This window comes from Notolepis coatsorum, assembly GCF_963971535.1.
Source record: "Notolepis coatsorum genome assembly, chromosome: 5".
In the NCBI taxonomy this organism is placed as follows: domain Eukaryota; kingdom Metazoa; phylum Chordata; class Actinopteri; order Aulopiformes; family Paralepididae; genus Notolepis; species Notolepis coatsorum.
Window position 1 is genome coordinate 162295293 of NC_140169.1, and position 19752 is coordinate 162315044.

General features: G+C 46.2%; 1 protein-coding gene across 1 annotated transcript in view; it reads right to left on the minus strand.

Moving 5' to 3' along the window:
- The window catches only part of phgdh (phosphoglycerate dehydrogenase), a 54853-nt gene that overhangs the window by 25603 nt on the left and 9498 nt on the right, over positions 1-19752 (minus strand). Inside the window, exons 4-6 of the mRNA XM_084315372.1 lie at positions 17031-17085; positions 15315-15413; positions 10803-10935 (exon numbers count right to left, since the gene is read on the minus strand). Of these exons, the coding sequence (XP_084171498.1) occupies positions 10803-10935; positions 15315-15413; positions 17031-17085 (287 nt within the window). The remainder of the gene's footprint in view (positions 1-10802; positions 10936-15314; positions 15414-17030; positions 17086-19752) is intronic.

Consider the following 19752-nt stretch of genomic DNA (forward strand, 5'->3'; position numbering starts at 1 on the left):
ACCTTTACGCATACGCCTGGGTGAGTTTTGATTGTGATGTCACTCACTCAGCGTAATGCCCCTTGCCCTCGTCCCGCTGCTGTTCCTGTACCATTGCGCATACGCCTGGGTGAGTTTTGATTGTGATGTCACTCACCCAGCGTATTGCCTCCTTTTGTTCTCACTTAGTTATTAGTTTGGACATTTCATCTCCCACTCTGTTTTGTTCTCTCTTGGATATTATTTTGGACATTTCATCTCCCACTGTGTGTTTGTTCACACGAAGATAGTATTTACTTTGTTACTTTGTTATTTGGACTGTTCTGCATCTGCTCTGTTTGTTCCCTTTGAATATTAACCCTCTCCTCTGTTCTGCAGAGCGGCCCAGATGTTTTCCCACCAGTCCCCAGTTCCTCCCTGTTCCCCAGCCCGCCTCCGCGGGCCTCAGTCCCCTCTGTCCCTAGTTCTCCCCTTCTAGTTCCACCTAGTTCCTGGTCCCAAGTTCTCCCCTTCTAGTTCCACCTAGTTCCTTGTCCCTAGTTCTCCTAGTCCCCAGTTCTCCTGTTCCCTAGCTCTCCTTGTCCCGACATCTCCTAGTCTCTAGTTCCTCTGTTTCTTTAAGCCTTCCCCTAGCGTTCCTTTAATGTTCCCCTAGCGTTCCTTTAACCTTCCCTTAGTGTTCCCCTTTTCCTGCCCGCCTCTTAAAGGCACCTTTCCTTCCCCTCATATTATATTCCTGTATTTGTGATTCTCCCTTAAAGGGACAGTGCCCTTTTCCCTGTTTTTCCCTGTTGTTCAATAAATATCTGTTTCTTGGCAAACCATCATACCTGTCTTGTGTTGTGCGATTGGGGTCGGTTACAAACCATAACAGTACAACCCCACCAAGTCTACGACCCCAGCCAGCACAGACTGTGTATGTTGAGTTTGCCTTTTTTTTTTCTTGTTCCCCTCTAGCTCCCCTGTTAGCCCTGTTGGCTTCCTTGTTAGCCCGGTTTAGCTCCCTGTTAGCCCCCCTGTTCAGCTTGTTAGTCTCCCCGGTAGCTCCCCTGTTTGCTTCCCGTTTTAGCCCTGTTTTGACCCCCCTGTAGCTAGCCATGCCCTGGCAGCTAACCCAGTTTCCCTCTGCATGGCCCCGGTCTGCTAGCTTGGCCCCGGCTGTTAGCACAGCCTCTATGTTAATGCAGCCTTGCAGCTGGCATAGGCCCTGTAGCTAGCCAGGCCCAAGCAGCTAACCCGGTCCCTCTGCATGGCCTCCACTTTTTTGTGTAGCATCTCCCACTGCTAGGACTGCCCTTTTCAGCTGGCAAGGTCAGTTTATTCCCACTGCTTTGACTGCCCTTTCAGCTGGCAAGGTCAGTTTATCTCCCACTGCTAGGACTGCCTTTTCAGCTAGCAAGGTCAGTATTCCCACAGCTAGGACTGTCCTTCCAGCTAGCTTGTTCTCTCATGCTGGTCCAGCCCTGTCTGCCAGCCTAGCTCCGGCAGCTAGCGCAGCCTCTATGTTAATGTAGCAATACAGCTAGCATAGGCCCTGTAGCTATCAGTGCCTTGGCAGCTACCCTTTCCCTCTGCTAGCCTAGCTCGGCAGCTAGCGCAGCCTCTATGTTGATGTAGCAGTACAGCTAGCATAGGCCCTGTAGCTATCAGTGCCCTGGCAGCTACCCTTTCCCTCTGCTAGCCTGGCTCCGGCAGCTTGCGCAGCCTCTATGTTGATGTAGCAGTACAGCTAGCATAGGCCCTGTAGCTATCAGTGCCCTGGCAGCTAACCTTCCCTCTGCTAGCCCTTTCCCGGTGCTACCATGGTTACCCCTTTGCTACCCTGCTTGCCCCTCAGTTCCTCTTGACCAGTTTCTCTAGACCAGTTCTCTAGACCAGTTCTCTAAACCAGTTCTCTAGACCAGTTCTCTAGACCCAGTTCCTCTAGACCAGTTCCTCTAGACCAGTTCCCCCAGTTGCCCCTCTGCTACCCCTCGGCGACCCTGTTTCTTTTGCTAGCCCCACTCTTGTGGTGGCTTCCCCTGCTGGCTTGGCCAGTACCTCTTGTTTTGCCCCCTGCCACTCTGTCTGTATTTGTTTTGGGTCGCCGGGTGGCTCCCGTTGAGGGGGGGGTACTGTGAGGTTTTGCCCGCTGCTCACCACCTTTTCTCTGTTTTCTTTAAGCCTACTGTTAGAAATTCCCTTCTCACTCACTCTCTCTAGCCCCCACCCTCTCGTTCTTTACTCTCGTTTACTCTCAGTGGCCACACCTGGACTATTATCAATTACCTCTCGCACCTGTGGTGGCAGGCTAATTAGTTCCCCTGTGGGCTTTAAATACGAGGGCTCTTCCCCTCGTTTCGGCGTGGGGTCGTGTTGTATTCATGCTGAGTCATATTCTCTAACATCTAGACTCTTTCGGGAGATCCTCTGGTCTACCAATGCTGTATATGGATTTCTCCAGCCTTGAGATGTTTTGCTCCAGCCTTCGTCTGCTGTCGCCGTAGCCTGTGGAGGAGACTGTTCTGCGCTCCCTGTAACTTCCACGGGAGGCACCCCAGCGTTCCACTGCAGACCCCAGCGCAGCTGTTCGTCCTGACGCACATCTAGACCAACGCGCATCTTCCGGACCCTCGGGCTTGGCACGCTCTCCAGTCACCAGCGCGCAACGCGCATCTGCAAGGGCTTGGCACGCTCTCCAGTCACCAGCGCGCAACGCGCATCTTCAAGGGCTTGGCACGCTCTCCAGTCTCCAGCGCGCAACGCGCATCTTCAAGGGCTTGGCACGCTCTCCAGTCTCCAGCGCGCAACGCGCATCTTCAAGGGCTTGGCACGCTCTCCAGTCTCCAGCGCGCAACGCGCATCTTCAAGGGCTTGGCACGCTCTCCAGTCTCCAGCGCGCAACGCGCATCTTCCAAGGATCCTCGTGCTTGGCACACTCCTCCTCGCAGACGCACCCCGAGGCGTCTCTCTGTTCCGACGCGCACACCAAGGTGTGGCGCGCACTCTGTTCCTCGGCTCCGACAGCGGCTACCCGGTGGACGACACCCTCGCCACCGCCACTGTTCCGACGCGCACACCAAGGTGTGGCGCGCACTCTGTTCCTCGGCTCCGACAGCGGCTACCCGGTGGACGACACCCTCGCCACCGCCACTGTTCCAGCACTCTGTTCCTCGGCTCCGACAGTCGGCTACCCGGTGGACGACACCCTCGCCACCGCCACTGTTCCAGCACTCTGTTCCTCGGCTCCGACAGTCGGCTACCCGGTGGACGACACCCTCGCCACCGCCACTGTTCCAGCACTCTGTCCCTCGGCTCGGACAGCCAGCCACCCGGTGGCGATGCCCCCGTTCCCGCTGCTGTCCCTGTACCTTTACGCATACGCCTGGGTGAGTTTTGATTGTGATGTCACTCACTCAGCGTAGTGCCCTTGCCCCCGTTCCCGCTGCTGTCCCTGTACCTTTACGCATACGCCTGGGTGAGTTTTGATTGTGATGTCACTCACTCAGCGTAGTGCCCTTGCCCCCGTTCCCGCTGCTGTCCCTGTACCTTTACGCATACGCCTGGGTGAGTTTTGATTGTGATGTCACTCACTCAGCGTAATGCCTCTTGCCCCCGTTCCCGCTGCTGTCCCTGTACCTTTACGCATACGCCTGGGTGAGTTTTGATTGTGATGTCACTCACTCAGCGTAATGCCCCTTGCCCTCGTCCCGCTGCTGTTCCTGTACCATTGCGCATACGCCTGGGTGAGTTTTGATTGTGATGTCACTCACCCAGCGTATTGCCTCCTTTTGTTCTCACTTAGTTATTAGTTTGGACATTTCATCTCCCACTCTGTTTTGTTCTCTCTTGGATATTATTTTGGACATTTCATCTCCCACTGTGTGTTTGTTCACACGAAGATAGTATTTACTTTGTTACTTTGTTATTTGGACTGTTCTGCATCTGCTCTGTTTGTTCCCTTTGAATATTAACCCTCTCCTCTGTTCTGCAGAGCGGCCCAGATGTTTTCCCACCAGTCCCCAGTTCCTCCCTGTTCCCCAGCCCGCCTCCGCGGGCCTCAGTCCCCTCTGTCCCTAGTTCTCCCCTTCTAGTTCCACCTAGTTCCTGGTCCCAAGTTCTCCCCTTCTAGTTCCACCTAGTTCCTTGTCCCTAGTTCTCCTAGTCCCCAGTTCTCCTGTTCCCTAGCTCTCCTTGTCCCGACATCTCCTAGTCTCTAGTTCCTCTGTTTCTTTAAGCCTTCCCCTAGCGTTCCTTTAATGTTCCCCTAGCGTTCCTTTAACCTTCCCTTAGTGTTCCCCTTTTCCTGCCCGCCTCTTAAAGGCACCTTTCCTTCCCCTCATATTATATTCCTGTATTTGTGATTCTCCCTTAAAGGGACAGTGCCCTTTTCCCTGTTTTTCCCTGTTGTTCAATAAATATCTGTTTCTTGGCAAACCATCATACCTGTCTTGTGTTGTGCGATTGGGGTCGGTTACAAACCATAACAGTTTTGACAAGTGTTTAATTTAGCAAAGGATCTGATGTGTTCTGATAATTGTGTGTGTGGTTGTGCTAATATGTGTTTTGAAACACCGGGCCCCGTTTTCAAAATCATGCTTAGGCAATCGAAAAAAAACTGTATTGTGTGTTTCATTATATACATATGTTTCAGTCTTCTCATAAAAAAAAGATTCGATTTTTGGGTATTTTCCTGCCTTTGGTCCGCTTTGCATTCACATCTCAAATGAACCGCAGCAGGGTTCACTTGCAAGAGTGAATGAGCTTTCACACCACCCCAAACCAACCGGACTATCCGAGGAAATGAACCAGGGTTCGATTAAAGCTTATTATAGGACACTGGACATGGGTATGGATGGCTCCAGGTGCTGCTGCGTTAAAGTGCACATCTTCAATATCTGTACTATTTAAAAGCACAGTGCAGGACACACTCAAAGGTTATTGCACCTCAGAGATGGCAGTGGACATGTATGACAGGACAAAGGCCATATGTAATGGCCTTTGGATTGAGGAACATACTACCAGCCAAAGGAGGAAGCAGAAAAGGATGGACGAGTATGTAGTTGAGTCATCTTGTGGCACAAGCTCAGACCTCAGCTCAGAGACTGTTCTATCCAGTCGTCGACAGAATGCTGCAAGAGCTTGAGAGCAGGTTCTCATGAGTTGGATAACAACTTATGAGAGGCATACAGGCATGTTATCCAGCCTCAGACCAGTTTCTCTCAGTGGAATTGCTGCAACCCCTCGCCAGACATTACAATATCCAACTATTGCCAGAGGAGATCACAGTTGCAAAGTGTTTCCTGGTCAGGACAGGCAGAGATACAGTCCCTACTATCCAAAGTGTATTTTCCCTCCTGGATGATAATAATAATAATAATAATAATAATAATAATAATAATAATAATAATAATAATAATAATAATAATAATAATAATAATAATAATAATAATGCATTTGATTTATAAGGCACCTTTCAGGACACTAAAAAAAAAGTCCACAAATCGGTGAATGAAAAAATTATAGGATCAAATGAAAACTACTTACTAAAAATGGATGTTTAAAAGTACTAAAAACCAACAAAAAATACCAAACACTAACAAACATTCAGCACAGACAATGGGAATGCTGACATAAAAAAAAAAAAAAAAAAGACATTTTAAACAATTTTTTTAATTTTTTTTTTAGATCCGGGGCTAGAAGAAAACATCCGGGGCTAAAGCCCCGGAAGCCCAGGGCTAACGACGCCACTGCACTGCAGTATTAATATGTACAGTGATACAGGTATATAGACACTAGGGCTGTCTTAAATACTTTAAAGCTTTGAAGCTTCGTTCGATGGGCATGGGATTTGAATATGAAAATAAAATTCGATTATTATATAAAAAAAAAAAAAAAAACCAACTCTGCCTCTCTTTGTTAACTACAACAAGCAATGCTGTTTGTTATTTAAGATGAGGTCGGACTCGGCACTGACAGATTTGTGTTCATTGTGCTGCTTTTATAAAGCCTCAAATGACGGCTTACAATATTTCATGAAAGCAAAATGTTTAGTTTGTCTAAGATTTAAAAAGGTTTAAACTTTACAGCACTGACAAAGTTGAACAAAGTGCTGTACAAGTCCCACAACATTAAAGTTTTTTTTTTTTTTTTTTATTTACATTTTCTATTTTTTTTATTTCGAAGCTTCGAATTAAAATCGAATCTCGGCCCCGAAGCTTCGAATTCCAAAAAAGAATTCGAAGGTCAGCCCTAATAGACACTATGATAGTAAGTCATATTGGCCAGCAGCGTAACTAGTAAGAGTAGGTAAGGGATATGTACAGATATAGATATAGTATCTACAGATATGTAAAAAGGATTATATGCAGGTATGTACAAATATATGTGGGTAGAGATATATATACGGTAAGAATAATATACAATTTAGTACTACTGAGTAATAGTGCAAGTCAGATGCATACATGTACAGAGTTGCAGTGTTAATATGTACAGTGATCAGTGATGCCACAGATTACTTGTAAAAGTAATCCGATTACTGATTATTGATTACTCCTTTAAAAAGTAATCCAAGTTACTTTACTGATTACTTGATTATCAGAGTAACTTAGTTACTTTGAAAGTAACTAGGTTACAAAGTCGTCGTCGTTCCCCCAACCGTTTTTTTTTAAACGCTTTATTGAAAGTGCATAAATAGTTTTTAACTTGTTTCTCTGCACATAACGTAAATTGTTAAACTAGTGCTTCAGCTTCTGTACCATCAAGTATGGTAAAGCAACAGTCTATGATGCTCACAGCATTAGAGCAGCCAGCCAGTGGTTTTACAAAACCAGTGTATCCATTCACATCTAACAAATGCAGGCTGAACTATTCAATTATATCAACTGTAACTATTAAATTGTTTTTATAAATGTCTCTCTATAAACATACAATCAGTCTCTCTTTAACATGTAAATTAACTGTAAATCTGGCAAATAAGAGCTTTTGCTCTGCCACCATCAAATATACATTAATCAAAAGGGAAAGAAACAATCTCTCTCTTTTGCTGTTTGGCTGGCCTCCGAGTCCTCCTGTACCTAGTCGAAGCGCCGGCTAGTGTTGTGATTCCAGATGCTTTCAATGCAATTGGATGTGCTGTTTTTAGCGGTAGACAGTATTTTGTTTCCTCCGCATATGAACGTGAAGTAGTGACTGAGGCTACGTTTAGACGTTTTGGGATGGAAGTCTGAACAGAAACTCACTTTTAATTTTGCCAAGCGTTTTGGGGTGGAATTCTCCGACGACGGAGCCCTGCTGTCACACGATTGGCGCATATGTCACATGACGTGCTGTGAAGACCCGCCCTACTCTGCCTCTGATTCGCAGACTGTGGATGGGGAATGTGATTGTACCAAAGCAGAGTCACTCACAGACAGAGTGTCCAGTCACGCCGCGGGACACATTCTTGTGTAACCCTTTCACTGCCACACTACGTCACTCCCAAAAGAAAAACAGCTCAAAATGTATTTTTGACTGTCGAAAACGAAATAAAATACTGCATTCCGCCTGCATTATGAATTTATGATGAGATAGTAACGAAATAGTAATGCACAGCCACTTGGACAAGTAACTGCAATCAGATTACTGGCTTTTAAAGATTAACGCGTTAGATTACTATTTTCGGGGGAAAGTAATCAGATTACAATAACGCGTTACTTAGTAACGCGTTACCGGCATCACTGACAGTGATGATACAGGTATAAAGACACTATGGTAGTAAGTCGTATCTACTATCATGAGTTAGCTTGTCCGTTATCCTACATTAGGCACAATTATAGGTGTATGCTTATTTTACTTGGATCTTCATTAGCTGTTACCATTCTAACAACTACTCTTCCTGGGGTCCAAAGATAAAGACACCAGACATAGTACAAAACCAATAGAGCATGAATGAATAGATCCTTAGAAAACTAAATATAGCAGGGCGGCTGGGTGGCGCAGTGGGCAAGGCGCTCGCCACCGACGCAGGAGATACTGGTATCGAGCCCAGCTCTCGGCGTTGCTTCCGGCTTGGCCGGCCATCGTACTAACACAATTGGCAGCGTTAGAGGGTGGGAAAGCCGGTGGGTGGGTCCTGGTCGTTGTAAACAGCGACTCCTACAGTTCGGTCGGGGCGCCTGCTCAGCGAGGAAAGGATCTAAGGGGGGGTAGTGTGATCCTTCCACACGTTACACTCTCCCAGTGAGAGTCCGCGCTGCCAGGTGAAAAGAAGCGGTTGATTGGCTACACATGTGTCGGAGGAAGCACGTGATAGCCTCCACTCTCCCAGGCCGACTGTAGGGGGTAGAGTGCGCAATGACCAGGAAGGGGATTGGGAATTGGCATAACGACTAACATTGGGATGGGAGAAAAACTGAGGAAAAAGGAGGGGGGAAAAGATAAAAAAAAAACTAAATATAGCAAGCGATTGTACTGCACAGGGGCGTGCTAGTAACCTATCCTTCGTCCCTTCCTCGTTCATTAGTCTCAAACACGAAGCGTTTCCAAACAGCTCTCCTGTAACAGAAGACCTGTTGTTCTCTTGTTCAGTCCACACACTGGTCACAGAGGCTCTTGATATATTTAAACAAGCTAACAACAGAAGAGCTGTTTTTTTTTTGCATATATATATTTGTTTTGAAATGTTTTAAATTAGTACACACTCATTTGAGTAGTGGAAAAGGGGTAGGATTAAATAAGTGTATACTTCTTCCTACTCCTTTTCGAACATGTAAAGTGAGTTGTTTTGCTTTTGTTTAGTTATTTATTTTGTTTGTATTTGTATTTATTTTAGGGCTGTCAAAATGAATGCTTTAATTTGAGATTAATTTAAATTATTTAAAGCATTAAAATAAATGTATCTAGATTAATCTATGGAGTGAAAAATTGGTTGTTTTTATTTCTGTTAGTGCCGCGAATATAAGAAAGAGGTCTAGCTGAGTCAATGTTGATGGTTTTGTTGAACATTTGTATTTCACAGGAGAGAAACTGTATTCAAAGAAAGCTATTAAAAGTCTTTGAATCTAAATATACTTTATTTGTGTTGATTTTACATTAATTCCATGATTTTACTCAAGTAAAGTGGGAGTGGGAGGAGGCGGGGCTGTGAGTGGGAGGAGGCGGGGCTGTGAGTGGGAGGAGGCGGGGCTGTGAGTGTGAGGAGGAGGCGGGGCTGTGAGTGGGAGGAGGCGGGGCTGTGAGTGAGAGGAGGCAGGGCTGTGAGTGGGAGGAGGCGGGGCTGTGAGTGTGAGGAGGAGGCGGGGCTGTGAGTGGGAGGAGGCGGGGCTGTGAGTGAGAGGAGGCGGGGCTGTGAGTGGGAGGAGGCGGGGCTGTGAGTGGGAGGAGGCGGGGCTATGAGTGTGAGGAGGCGGGGCTGTGAGTGGGAGGAGGCAGGGCTGTGAGAGGGAGGAGGGGGCGGAACTGTGAGTGGGAGGAGGCGGGGCTGAGTGGGAGGAGGCGGGGCTGTGAGTGGGAGGAGGAGGCGGGGCTGTGAGTGTGAGGAGGAGGGGCTGTGAGTGGGAGGAGGCGGGGCTGTGAGTGGGAGGAGGCGGGGCTGTGAGTGAGAGGAGGAGGCGGGCTGTGAGTGGGAGGAGGAGGGGCTGTGAGTGGGAGGAGGAGGGGCTGTGAGTGGGAGGCGGGGATGTGAGTGTGAGGAGGCGGGGCTGTGAGTGGGAGGAAACGGGGCTATGAGTGGGAGGAGGCGGGCTGTGAGTGAGAGGAGGCAGGGCTGTGAGTGGGAGGAGGCGGGGCTGTGAGTGGGGGGAGGCGGGGCTGTGAGTGGGAGGAGGCGGGGCTGTGAGTGAGAGGAGGCGGGGCTGTGAGTGGGAGGAGGCGGGGCTGTGAGTGTGAGGGGCTGTGAGTGGGAGGAGGCGGGGCTATGAGTGGGAGGAGGCGGGCTGTGAGTGAGAGGAGGAGGCGGGGCTATGAGTGAGAGGAGGAGGTGGGGCTGTGAGTGAGAGGAGGCGGGGCTGTGAGTGGGAGGAGGAGGCGGGGCTGTGAGAGGGAGGAGGCGGGACTGTGAGTGGGAGGAGGCGGGGCTGTGAGTGGGAGGAGGCAGGGCTGAGTGGGAGGAGGCGGGGCTGTGAGTGGGAGGAGGAGGCGGGGCTGTGAGTGTGAGGAGGAGGGGCTGTGAGTGGGAGGAGGCGGGGCTGTGAGTGGGAGGAGGCGGGGCTGTGAGTGAGAGGAGGAGGCGGGCTGTGAGTGGGAGGAGGAGGGGCTGTGAGTGGGAGGCGGGGATGTGAGTGTGAGGAGGCGGGGCTGTGAGTGGGAGGAGGCGGGGCTATGAGTGGGAGGAGGCGGGCTGTGAGTGAGAGGAGGAGGCGGGGCTATGAGTGAGAGGAGGAGGTGGGGCTGTGAGTGAGAGGAGGCGGGGCTGTGAGTGGGAGGAGGCGGGGCTGTGAGTGGGAGGAGGCGGGCTGTGAGTGGGAGGAGGCGGGGCTCTGAGTGTGAGGAGGCGGGGCTGTGAGTGGGAGGAGGAGGCGGGGCTGTGAGAGGGAGGAGGCGGGACTGTGAGTGGGAGGAGGTGGGCTGTGAGTGGGAGGAGGCGGGGCTGTGAGTGTGAGCGTTTCAGTACACATTGATAAACATTTCTGTAAATGTGTGTCACTGTCCAAGTGAGTCAACACAGGTGCAGGCGACGGGTATCGACAGTACATCCAAAAATGAGTATTGAAACCGTTTCAAATATTCAGTAGGGATGTCCAATATTATCGGCCGATATTGGCATTAAAATGTGATATCGGAAATTATCGGTATCGGTTTTCAAAAGCACTAAATTCTTCAACACTGGTTGTCCAGCGAGGAGAGCCTGGGTAAGAAGAACGTACCAGCTGTGGAAGGCATCAGAGGGGTGTGGACAGTGATGTAGTCACACTGGGGCCACAGCTGCTCCAGAGACATCTGCTCCACCCCCCAGGTAGCAGACACCTCGTGGGGGGTGATGGGGTCATACCCGATGGTCTGGCAGGGGGAGGAAAGATGGATGAATTAATTATGATGAATGACTGCATTTCAATAGCACTTGTACATTTACATTTACAATTACATTTAGTCATTTAGCTGACGCTTTTATCCGAAGCGATTTCTGTACGACAATTCATCAGGAAGGGCACAACTCTATCAGTTGAGTAACAATATTCATCAAAGTGTTGAGTGCTACAGTGTAGGTTAGTATATTAGGACAAGTGCATGACAGTAAGGTTAGTTAGGGTTAGATTTTTTTGACATTTCTATTTCAGATAATGGTTGAAGAAGCCTTGTCTCCACTAGCCAGGGTTTAGCCGTGCTGTGGCCTTGTCTCCACTAGCCAGGGTTTAGCCGTGCTGTGGCCTTGTCTCCACTAGCCAGGGTTTAGCCGTGCTGTGGCCTTGTCTCCACTAGCCAGGGTTTAGCCGTGCTGTGGCCTCGTCTCCACTAGCCAGGGTTTAGCCGCGCTGTGGCCTCGTCTCCACTAGCCAGGGTTTAGCCGTGCTGTGGCCTTGTCTCCACTAGCCAGGGTTTAGCCGTGCTGTGGCCTTGTCTCCACTAGCCAGGGTTTAGCCGTGCTGTGGCCTTGTCTCCACTAGCCAGGGTTTAGCCGTGCTGTGGCCTCGTCTCCACTAGCCAGGGTTTAGCCGCGCTGTGGCCTCGTCTCCACTAGCCAGGGTTTAGCCGTGCTGTGGCCTCGTCTCCACTAGCCAGGGTTTAGCCGCGCTGTGGCCTCGTCTCCACTAGCCAGGGTTTAGCCGTGCTGTGGCCTTGTCTCCACTAGCCAGGGTTTAGCCGCGCTGTGGCCTTGTCTCCACTAGCCAGGGTTTAGCCGTGCTGTGGCCTTGTCCCCACTAGCCAGGGTTTAGCCGCGCTGTGGCCTCGTCTCCACTAGCCAGGGTTTAGCCGTGCTGTGGCCTCGTCTCCACTAGCCAGGGTTTAGCCGTGCTGTGGCCTTGTCTCCACTAGCCAGGGTTTAGCCGTGCTGTGGCCTTGTCTCCACTAGCCAGGGTTTAGCCGTGCTGTGGCCTTGTCCCCACTAGCCAGGGTTTAGCCGCGCTGTGGCCTCGTCTCCACTAGCCAGGGTTTAGCCGTGCTGTGGCCTCGTCTCCACTAGCCAGGGTTTAGCCGTGCTGTGGCCTTGTCTCCACTAGCCAGGGTTTAGCCGTGCTGTGGCCTGTCTGGCACACAGTGAGCGTCTCCATCGTCTTTAGAACCTTTGACAAACCTGGCTGGAACCCAGACGGAGACCCCATTTTATTTAGGATTTCTTTTGGGGACCCCACGTAATTTCAATGTGGAATTAAGGAATATCAAAATAAAAGCACACGTTGTTGAACTTGATCGTGCATATTTATTAGAAAAATATAATTACAGCACTATGCTATCAATACACATTTATAAAACGAGGCATATTTAGCCAAAATATGTTGCCAGAATATACATTTTTATTTTTATTTTATTTACTTTCCAATGCGCTGTCACCTACCCGCGACCCCAATTTGGGTCGCAACCCGTAGTTTGAGAACCACTGTGCTAGACCATGGCTAGCCCCAGCCAGGCTGAACTAGGTAATGGGGACGAGGTATCAGTGCCTCTGGCTCAGAGTGTGAAGCTCTCCATCCATGAACTACACAGGACCACATAGTTAGTTAGTTACCGTATCTTATTAAATATATAATATTACCTGTAGATTATGCTTATTGTGCAGTAGGTGCGGACTCTATGCAACACTAACTCATACATTGCACACAACATCCACATGCACTTTAAACCTTCACCTTTAACATTCACTTTAGTACTTTACCATTTTTTTTTTTTTTTTCCACTTTTTCTCCCATTCTCTATTTTTCTCCCATCCCAATTTTCGTATCGTCCAATTCAACCCTCCCCTGTATTTGAACGCTGTTTCTTGCCTCCCACAAGCCGGCTGCAATGTGGATTAAAGGCCTCTGCATGCTACAGAAACTGCGAAGCAACTGCAACACAACATCGACAATGCAACAGTGTTGCAGACACTCTGCCTTTATGCTTCTGCAACATCGACGAGCAGCCTATGCAACATTGTACCCCGGATGTAGCTAGGTTCCCTAGATAGATGAAACTTCCCTTCTCAACCAACCCATTGATAACAAGCAGAAAAAGAAGCCAGTGGTTCCCAAAGTCGGGGTCGCGACCCAAAGGTGGGCCGCGAGCAGCCACGGGAGGGCCGCGAGATGATTAAAAGTAAATTAAAAAAAAAATAAAAATTGTCAGGCCACTGAACTTAGAAGCAGGCCAGGACAGTGTTTCTAGTTGTATTCTAAAATTCTATTCTATTGTATTCTAAAATGTGACTATATGGTTTTATATTAACTTAATAAATAAACAAAAACGAAAAATCTACTTATTTCAACGAACATTTCAAACTAAATAACAGATTATGCACATAAAACGCTGAAAACAACCAAAGCAACAATAGTATTTTAATGAGGCTATTATTATTATCATTATTATTTTGCAACAAGTTAGCCCTCTCATAAATAGCACATATAAATGAATAACTAACTTGAATTAACTTAATAGGATTGAAGTGATATTTGGCTTAAAAAATCGGTCGCCTCGCACAAAAAAAAAAAAAAAAGCAGCTTAACTTTTGTCGGCCGGTTCTGTGCTTTTTCGAGCTAACGTAACGTCATTAGTTTCCAATGGAGAGGAGAGAAAGACCTCGGCTCACATGCAGCTCAAACTACCTGTTGGAATAAATTAATTGATTGATGTTTAACTTGTCCCTGTGTGTGTCCAGTCATTTCGACTAGCAAACGTTGTATTTAACGTTACCTCAGGATACCATTGTATTTAGTTGGTTAGCTATGTAGCTACTGTGGATAGCATTTTGAATAGCATCAATGCTAGCTGGCTACAGCTTTATTTACTAAATTATGGAGGCTTTTTAATCGTCAAGGTAAGAGAGGATTTGTCATGATCAACTGAAGGCGTATGCTATGGAACAATGGTGCTTCCGTGCTTGGGTTTTCAGAAAAAGGCCAGCTATGTGACGCTAATTATTTAGCTAATATTGATAGCATAGCTTGCTGGCTACGGCTCAACACCATGCCATGGGGATACTATTTACTAAATTGTGGAGGCTTTTAATCGTCAAGGTAAGATGATTTGAAGGCGTATGCTATGGAAGTCCCCTGCGGCTCCACTTTGTTGAAATGTACATAACTAGGGCTATAGGATAACCACCGGTAAATTACATTAACTCGAGGATGGTATTCCTCCCTGCGGGACCAATATTATTCTATGACAGCCCCGCCCCGATTCGCTAACCAACCAATCACTGCTACGCAACATCAACGCAAGGTTGTTCAGATTAGATTTTGGGGAGAGGTACGCAACATCCTCACAACACACTCTACAACACCCTCTGCAACATGTTGCGTTGAAGTCGTGCTGATGTTGTGTTGCAGTTGCGTTCCAGTTGCTGTAGCATGTAGAGGCCTTAAGTCATACATAGCACGAGTCCCCTCCGATACTCGAGGTAACCGCAGTCGCATCTTTCCACCTGCACGGCTCGATCTTTCAGCGTCAGGGGTCTGGGCTTTGGAGGGGCGCCGCCCCCATCGCTTCCTGATTCTACTGTGCAGGCGCACCAACCGACCTGTAGGAGTCGCTGTCCACAACGCCCGATCCCCACCCATCAGTTTCCCTCCCCCTAATACTGCCAATGTGTATTAGTGCGGACGACCAGCTAAACTGAAAGCAATGTGGAGCGCTGGGCTCGAACAGGGAGATGATCTGTTTGAGCCCAGCCTCCAGTATTCGTGGTGAGCGCCTTGCCCACTGCACCACAAAGCCGCCCAGCACTTTACCATATTCTTATCTATTTATTCCTGAAAGATTTGCACTACCTCTTCGACCTCATTTTAGCATTTTGTTCTTGCATTTTGTAAATTTTTTGTTTTGTATATTTTGTATAGTGTTTGGTCTTTATTCTTTTACTGTATGAAGCACAATCTCAGGAGGCTCGTACAGAACCAAGCATTTCACTGTAATGTACATGTCGATGGCTGAAATGCAAAGCCTCCTATCTGAAAATGTCACTTTTTTGAGAAAACAAAAAAAAAACATGTAGTTTTCTTGCAGAATGCTATTCTTTTTTAAGGATACCCAATACAATACACTGCTTTTGGCTTTTGGAAAATATCTTGCAGACAAGACTGAATAGGTGCAGATAGGAGGTTTCTCATCATTCAAAGTGAAATCAGAAAATCTGAACTTTTGCAGATAGGATGTTTTGCGTTTGAGCCATCGGTTTATATGTGACAAATAAAACAAAACGTGAACGTATCGAAAGAGACGTGTGGTGGTCAGTCACTCCCACCGACCTTCATGCCAAAGGACTGCATTCTTGTGGCGACTTCCTTTCCAATTCTGCCGAGTCCCAGAATCCCCAGTGTTTTGCCGTACAGCTCTGCGCCCATGAACTGAAAGAGAATGAACACAACATGGACCAGCGGGCCGTGAGCTGCGATCGTCACGTCTGATTAGTGACGACTGGGCGGACAAAGAGGCGAGCGAGGCGACGGTAATTGCTTTGTTGTGTCAGCATAATTCATAGTCCTGGACCAGTAACAACCCCCCCCGCCCCCCTGGAGCCACCAGTGCCCACCACGTCTGCCCTTCTTCAGGTCTCATAATTCTATGATTTAATTCAAGCGAATGACCTGAATCACAGAATTATCACAGTATAGGCATTGTGAGTTTATTTTTAAAACCCCTCCCTTTACTGCCCTGCAGAAGCGAACCCACAGTAACGATGCAAGCAGTGAAACTGAGAACATTTCTCTTTAAAGTTCTTTGACTCGGTATCCAGTGATTTCTCTAGTTACTGCAAAGCCTTTATGTCTAAAACAGAGTGAGATTGAACTCTGAAACGTTGTCACAAGATAAAACGGATGTTGAGAAGTTACATTTCACTTATACTTACATCATAACATATAATATTACAAGTAAACAGGACAAAGGACTAGTACACACACAGACATAATACTACTTACATCATCATATAACATTACAAGTAAACAGGACAAAGGACTAGTACACACACAGACATAATACTTACATCATAACATATAATATTACAAGTAAACAGGATAAATGACTAGTACACACACAGACATAATACTACTTACATCATCATATAACATTACAAGTAAACAGGACAAAGGACTAGTACACACACAGACATAATACTTACATCATAACATATAATATTACAAGTAAACAGGACAAAGGACTAGTACACACACAGACATAATACTACTTACATCATAACATATAACATTACAAGTAAACAGGACAAAGGACTAGTACACACACAGACATAATACTACTTACATCATAACATAACATTACAAGTAAACAGGACAAAGGACTAGTACACACACAGACATAATACTACTTACATCATTGATTGATTGATTGATTGATTGATTGATTGATTGATTGATTGATTGAAAAACTTTATTAACAGATTGCAGAATGGGTACAGTACAGTACAGCTCAATACATACAATTGTTAAGGGGATGCAGACCAGAGAAAGACTTTCGTCTTGTTTACATCAGGGTCCCCCATTTTCAATTCATCGTAACATATATGACATACATGACATACAGATAGACAGTACTGCTACATCTATACATTTATGACATACCAGATTTGCAATTACAGTACTGTTTGTGATACAAAAACATAACATATAATATTACAAGTAAACAGGACAAATGACTACTACACACACAGACATAATACTACTTACATCATAACATATAACATTACAAGTAAACAGGACAAAGGACTAGTACACACACAGACATAATACTACTTACATCATAACATATAACATTACAAGTAAACAGGACAAAGGACTAGTACACACACAGACATAATACTACTTGACAAAGGACTAGTACACACACAGACATAATACTACTTACATCATAACATATAATATTACAAGTAAACAGGACAAATGACTAGTACAGACAAGACAAGCTCCAGTATATAATAATCCAGTAAGTAAGGAGAGGTTTCTGCTTACCTTCTTGCGGTCCCAGTTCCCCGCTTTCATGGACATGGCTGCTTGAGGAACATGTCTGAGAGAGTGTGGTGGAAAACCAAACAGTTATGTACTTGTGAATAATGGAGATTGGAGATACATGAATGTTCTGGTTTAAATAATAATGATATAATCTAGGTGTTTATGGGCCTGATGATATGTTTAGCTGTGGCAGAAAGTCAGGATGGTCTGACACGAGAGCTTAGTGTGACTTAAATAGAATTACTATGTACTATAAATAGAATCACTATGTACACAATCAAGGGAGATGAGGTGATAATACAGGAGTCTTTTAACCAATAGTAGAGAGGCTGGTAATTTCTGTTGACACAGATCAATATGTAGAAAATAATGATTCAGTGTTTTGGCAGTTCAACTGTGGTATTTCTGCATGTAATCATTCCAGAAAACCTTTTGTCCTAAATAATATTTCCCACTACCTACACGAGATCATTTTGTGCAAAACGGGGTGGGAAAACTGCAGGGGTGTAAAGTACTTGAGTAATTGTACTTCGTTACAATACTTAAGTACTGTTTTGGGGGATTTGTACTTACTCGAGTATTATTAGGTTTGTATATTTGTACTTTTACTCAATTACATTTCAGAGTAATAAAACATACCTTTTACTCCTTACATTTAAAATGCAGACCTACAAAGGGCAAAGTACAAATCTTGCAGGTCCAACTATTCGAATTAGTATATTTGTTTCTCTGGCCAAACTAACGTTAATGTTATTAATCCTGCAGCCACACTTTATTTAAAAACAGCCAATCAAATCCCCATCAATGGAAAATTAACCCACCCATACCCATGCTGATTGGTCCTTGTGCAAGACTAGAAAGCGGGGATCTTTGATTAAACACCTGCTATCAGAAGAATAGACAGTCAGAAAAAAAGTTTAAACTTTTTAGTACTTAAAGGAAAACTCCAACATTTTGGGAAATTAGCTTATTTGCCATCTACCCTGGAGTTAGACAAGAAGATACATACCTTTTTTCTTCTCTGTGCATGCAGTAGGAGTAGGAAGACGCGCACCGTTAGCCTAGCTTAGCGTCAGTCACTGGAAGTAGGTTCCTACATTAGCCTAGTTCCCAACGTCTTCCTACTCCTACTGCATGCAGGGTGCGATCCACGGGGGGAGCTGGGTCCGCTATAGCTCCCCTAGATCAGACATCAGCTCCCCTGGGGGTCTCTAAAGCTCCCCTGGGGGTCTCTAAAGCTCCCCTGGGGGTCTCTAAATTACTGAAAATAAATGCTACTTTTGCCATGCATTTCAAATTTTTCTGTAATTTTCTGTATCATCATCGTGTATAATAATAAACGTATGCTATTTTGGATGTATGATTAATGATTTGCGCACTAATTCACACGTAATATGGCAACATGCATGCTATTCTTGCAATTACCATTCGGAGCGCGGCGGCGCTGCAGCCTGCACGCACGCACGGCACAAATCAAACTTGACCCACTTTGCTCCGGTGGGGACTATTATTGACAACGCCCGGTGACCGTGCCGGCGCCTGCGGTCGTATCAGAACACAGGATAGGATACTGTAGACAGTGTTGGATGATGATCTATCATCTATCTAACTAAATGGATACTTTTTTTTTTATCATGGAATGTGCTGTGGAAGCCCAGACCGTCCAGACGGCCGGACCTCAACAAGTGAGTTGTCTAGTATTATGTGTTCTGTAGTTACTGAAACTGATTGAATATATGACAGGATTCAAGAGGTTTATTTGTCACATACATACATACACAAGGCCTACAGGCTACAGGCTACAGTAACGTCTGCGAGAGCGATCACAGTATCCTCCAACAGTCCGACTGCTCCCTGAGAGGCGCGCCCCCCGCAAAAAAATATTATTTGGCTCACCCAAAGACCATGCTATGGTTCGCACACTGACTGCATGCACAGAGAAGAAAAAGGTATGCATCTTCTTGTCTAACTCCAGGGTTCCCAAAATGTTGGTGTTAAGATACATACCTTTTTCTTCTCTGTGCATGCAGTAGGAGTAGGAAGACGCGCACTGTTAGCCTAGCTTAGCATCAGTCACTGGAAGTAGGTTGCTCCGATTGGCCTAGTTCCCAACGTCTTCCTACTCCTACTGCATGCACAGAGAAGAAAAAGGTATGCATCTTCTTGTCTAACTCCAGGGTAGATGGCAAATAAGCTAATTTCCCAAAATGTTGGAGTTTTCCTTTAACCCTTTCTCTGCCACGCTTATATCCATCCTTATACCATCCTCTGCCAGCTCTATTTGTCTATGGAGATGTTCCCCTTCTTTGCAGGGCTATAACTTTTTAAATTGTATTGCTAAATTGACATTACTATGGCCCATTCAACGTCAAGTATCTATCGTTTAGGATGTAGCAACGTTCTAATTTTCCATTCACATATTCATACTAAAATACGGTCTAAAGTATAAATATGTTTTTATTGTTTTCTGCAGCATTCTGCAGAACGTGAGTTATAGCCCTAAATACATATATTAGATCATCAAATGTAGTTTGATACCGATTGACGTCAGATAAAAAATTTCAATTGTACAAGGTCCTACACGTCATGCCTCATCATCTGCTGGTGACCGGAGGGGGGGGGTTTATAAGTCCGTGGCCGACGTTAAATGATTCATGTAGTATGGGTCATGTATTGATCATAGCAGTTTGCATGTTTAATAATAATCAAACACGCTGAAACT